The sequence below is a fragment of the Alosa pseudoharengus genome, unplaced genomic scaffold (assembly GCF_046254945.1).
Source record: "Alosa pseudoharengus isolate Yale_2024_CS ecotype anadromous, Long Island Sound unplaced genomic scaffold, YU_APseudo_1.1 YU_APseudo_1.1_scf_14, whole genome shotgun sequence".
Classification (NCBI taxonomy): domain Eukaryota; kingdom Metazoa; phylum Chordata; class Actinopteri; order Clupeiformes; family Clupeidae; genus Alosa; species Alosa pseudoharengus.
Window position 1 is genome coordinate 8,067,242 of NW_027468609.1, and position 5,000 is coordinate 8,072,241.

Genomic DNA, 5,000 nt, shown 5'->3' on the forward strand with positions numbered 1-5,000 from the left:
CCCTCAAGCAGCTTTTTTCCCAAGTGGATTGAAATTACAGGTTCGGCCCTCTCTGGCAGAAAAGTCTTGCTAGACACACACACGCGCAAGCGCAAACACACACAGACACACACAGACACACAGACACACACACACACACACACACACACTCACACACACTCACAGCATTACTGTGCCAGGCGAGTTAAGACACCTACAAAGCAAACATCAAAGCCCAACAGTTTGATAAAGGTCAATGATTACAGATGGGGAAGGGGAGGGCAGTTTGTCATGAAGCGGAGGTGAAGAGAAGAGATTGTCATTTCCACTCATGAGAGATCAGGACTCGCCAAGGACTCACCAAAACGACTCACATGCATCTCCTTCCTCAGTTGAAGCTCTCATTTATGTCTCGCCTCGGCCTTTAACAGCTAACAGGCCTCAGACAGCCGAGACAATTCTTCACCGAGACAAGCGGTCCTCACACAGCCACATTGATCTTCTCAAACGGCATGTGTCAGAGCTCACCCAACACTACACCGTGTGGGACTCATACAGTAACACTAGCAGGGCCTTACAGTAAGTAACAAAATCACCAGTGAAAGTCTATGGCCACGGCCAGCCGCAGTGGCTACCTGTGTGTTGCTGTGCCGCGTTGCTATTTGGACAGGACCAGGAAACCCAATTCCCATCCTCAATTTGGAGCGCCTGAGTTTATCACAGGTGTAACGTGGCGCCCCGGGAGCAAGCTGACATTTGAGTCATTTGTGAAAGGGAGTGAGCAGCTGAGTGGTGCTTTGCCCACTTCTGGTTTCCCTGGCTGTGGTGGTCCACATCTCTGGCCAGTGCTGGTCACTTGCTGAGGGGGGTGGAGGAGGAGGGGAAATCCATGGAGGATCCATGGGGGTGTCCAGCCCCCCCCTCCGCCTACCTCCTCTCATCTCACCTCTGCCTGGGGAGGGAGGAGAAGGAGCAGCGACACAGCTGTGGCAGACATGACGAATGGCCACATTAGCAAGGAGGGCCATGAGGAAGAAGGGAAAAAGGGAATGGTGTGGAGGTATGGGAGGGTTCCACTTCACCCCCCAAAGCAGAAGATAGGAGAGTACGGAAAGAACAATCCATCAGTCGGACCTCTCCACAATCCACACCCCCCCCATCTCTGCCCCGGCTAACCGCAGAGACAGTTGGGGGCTCGTGGGGATTTTAGCTTTCCCTTTTTTTCAAAGGGTGGTGGGGATTCATGGTTCTCCACGGTGCTAGACTGGGGCCGAGAGTGACCCATGAATTTCCCTCCAGGGCGCCCTGTCTCACTGTCTGCTTTCAACAGAGGATTAGGGGACAGAGAGAGAGAGAGAGAGAGAGAGAGAGAGAGAGAGAGAGAGAGAGAGAGAGAGAGAGAGAGAGAGAGGCCTGCCATGACCGGTCAGGACCACCAGGCCGGGGTGGGTTAGGCAGGAGAGGGGTAGGGGAGCCTCAGGAACGTCCGGCACATCAATCTTGGGCCGGGCGGTTTCACGGCTGCCTCCCCTGGCGCCGTTTGAGGTGATTTATATGTGGCAGGGGCCGGAGGCCCGCGAGGGCTTTTGCTACACTGAAGGAGCTCATTTAGCTTGAAGTGCACATAGGCCAGCTGGCCCACATATGGAGGGATTGTATTTATTTCATCATGTGAGAGGGTGTGGAAGGGAAAGTCACTAGTGGGTGCATGTGTGTTTGAGCACTAAAGTGTTTGCGTGTGGGTGGGTGTGAGAAAATTCATATGCACGTGTTATTTCAAAAATAAATATTGTGTATGTGTGTGTGTGTGTGCGTGTGCGTGTGTTTGTATGCTGTGTGTGTGTGTGTGTGTGTGTGTGTGTGTGTGTGTGTGTGTGTGTGTGTGTGTGTGTGTGTGTGCGTATGCTGTATGTGTTTTTTTTTTGTGTGTGTGTGTGTGTGAATGCTGTACAGTATGTGTGTGTGTGTGTGTGTGTGTGTGTGTCTGTGTGTGTGTGTGTGTGTGTGTGTCTGTGTGTGTGTGTACAGTATGCTGTATGTGTTTGTGTGGAAGAGTGAGTTGACAGGATTTGTCTGCATATAAGATGCAACCAGGTTCAACATAAATTAAAGGAAAGGCTGAGATGTCATAGCCATGTTGGCTATGGTTGTCATCAATAGGAAGCGTACTGCATCTTGCAGGGGCAAAATAAAGCTGTATTCCACTATGCTCCTGCTCACCACACAGGCATAAAATGCTGCACTACACTGAGGACACTGCCAATAAAATAGAAAAGTGTATAGCTCAGCAGATAACTAGCAACTAAACAGCAGCAGAGCTTGTGTTAAAGCGTATAGCAAAGGAACAAAATAACACAGTATTGGAAGAGCCAACACTCCAGTACAATAGTCTAAATAGCCAGGGCAGTGGGCTGGTTGCCATGGCCCCACTGCACTAGCACCATCTGAGGGATATACTCCGATGACACGGTGGTATTTTGCACACAATGACAGATGCTAGGGGTCAGCGACAATTCCACAGAGCATTCAACAAATGACCCACTCTCGGAGTGCAGGTGAGCATAAGGAAACCAAATAAATGACTCTAAATATGAATCTATTGGCTGTTACTCTCCCATTTACCAGCTGGCTGATGGAACTGAAATGTTTCCAATTATTTAGACGCCAATGTTAAAATTCCATTATAAGCTTATTCAACAAGCTGGCTGGCAAATGACAGTGTCTGTTCGGAGAGTGGTGAACATACTGAGAGGGCTGTACTTAATGAATCAACTGGAGCTAACACCTTCCCTTGTAAAAGGGCACCTCTGTGCGAAAGTTATCCACCCAAGTTGTCAATTAAAAGCCTTTTGAAGGGCCCCGTCCTCTCTGGGCCTGAGTGCTAATTAAGCATAAGCGCCCTAACGAACCCTCGTTAATGTGGAGGTGAAGAGTAGGGAGGATGTGCGAGGGGAGGGGGTGGGGGGGGGGGGTTGGCGGATTGGGAGGGGTGGGACTTAGATGGCCACGGAACATTCAGGAAAGTCAATGTCCTCAGCCCAGCTGATTGAGACTGAAGTAAAAAAAAAAAAAGAGTGAGCGGCCATTCCTCCAAGGGCAAAATCATTGGCAGCTGAGCACAGAGTCTTAAAAAGGATAGAAGGAGGGAACGTAACGAGGTGGTGCCGTGCCCATTTCATAGCTCATTTGGAAGTGAGGCAGGGAGAAGGAAGAGGAGGGAGAGGATGGGGAAGCGACAGACAAAGACAGACAGAAGGGAAGATGAAGATAAAGAAGAGGATGAAGAACATGAAGAGAGAAGAAAAGATAGAGGGAAGAGATGACAAAGACAAAGCTGAAGAAGTAGAAAGAGGAGCGGAGGAAAGAAGAAGAATGAAGAAGAAGACAATGGCAATGGATATCTTTTTGTGACGACTGGGATTTCCTTTTCATTAAGGCCCAAAGAGAAAAAGGCTCAAAGTAACTGCTGTGATGGCGGGACACTAATTGGCTCGCGTCCCACAAGCCATCCTCTCTATCGCCCTACAGGCACAGGCTCTCCAGCTGCTGCAGATGGCAGGGAGGGATGACAGAGACTGACCTCCACTCACCCCATAGTCAACTATCCCACTGTCCACTTTGTACTCTGTTAACTAGAGCTATACGGCCCCACTCCCATTTGCTACTATCCACGGCCAATATGGCTTCATTTTCTCATTCACTCCAAATACTCTCTCTCTCCCTCTCGTTCTCTCTCTCCCTCTCTTTCTCTCTCTCTCTCTCTTTCTCTTTCTGAGTGGGGTAACCAAAGTAGTTGAGCTACAATTAATTAAGGACAAGAAGAATAATAAATCAATTGATTGATGATAAATCGTGCTGCTTTAATAGACTGGGTAATGACTTACCTTGGTCGTTGGCCATTTTGTCTGGGTGCTCAACTGCAAGAGAAAGAGAGAGAGAGAGCAGAAACAAAGATCAGTCATGTTAGTTCCCCATGGAGTATGTGCAGCCACGTAAGTGACTGAGTGAATGACTGTGCGTGTGTGCGTGTGTGTGTGTGTGTGTGTGTGTGTGTATGCGGGTGTGCATGAAATATCCCTTGGGACGTCATCCCTCTGGATCTAGTGGCCTCCGTTGACATACAGAGGGAACAATGGGATGTCAACAACATTCACAGAACATTCTAGAGAAAAATGCACCCGAACCCTCCCGAGCTCCACACGGCCTCTCAACGGGCCAAACCCCAAAACGGTTCCATGTGTCCTCCTGAGCTATCCCATCTGACAGCTGCCTTCAGACAGGCACTGGAGCTGAACTGAAACGGGACCTCGGTTCTCAAGGGGGAGCCTGCTGACATGTCTCTCCTTTTCAACCAGATGCCTAATCTGAGAAAGCACTATAATTCAGCTCATATCACTGCCATTTCTAGTTCATGCTGCACAATCGCCCTGGTATCCACAGAGAGCGTTTTAACTGAACAGCGCAATAAAAGGGGGACAGCTAATACTTTTGACAATTGCTATGCCTTTTGGACTGAGTTTTGACTGAATGTTTAACATAGCTGTGGCTTTCAGAGCACCTGGCTATTGTTAAACGTTGGATGGCTCAAGAGCTTCAGACAGCTCTGGCTTTTTACAATGCTCACAGCTCAGTGTGCCCACAGCATACAATTAACTGACAACATGGCAGAAAACCAAAAGAGTCAGCCATTACTGAGAATCATAGAATGTGAATAACACAATGAGACAGTGACAGTGAGTAGGCAAAAGACAGCATACATTATTACAATGTCGGCATGATATAAGTTTAGATATAAATGGTTAGCAACACATGTCGTCATGTTTCTGCTGCTACTAATGATATGTAACTACACTGCATATGTGTATAACTCTCTCTCTCTCTCTCTCTCTCTCTCTACCTGTCTCTTTACTATGACCTACTGCAGCGGTGTTGTGACAATAAATCAGTCTGTTTGTGTCACAGCATCAGCAGCCGTTAGCGGTTGCAGCAGCTAGCGCTTAGCTGGCAATCCAGAGACAGCA

At 48.6% G+C, this 5,000-nt stretch overlaps 1 protein-coding gene across 1 annotated transcript in view; it reads right to left on the bottom strand.

Moving 5' to 3' along the window:
* The window catches only part of dcc (DCC netrin 1 receptor), a 153,581-nt gene that overhangs the window by 38,024 nt on the left and 110,557 nt on the right, over positions 1-5,000 (bottom strand). The window contains exon 20 of the mRNA XM_076284959.1: positions 3,864-3,896. Coding sequence (XP_076141074.1) covers positions 3,864-3,896 — 33 coding nt within the window. The remainder of the gene's footprint in view (positions 1-3,863; positions 3,897-5,000) is intronic.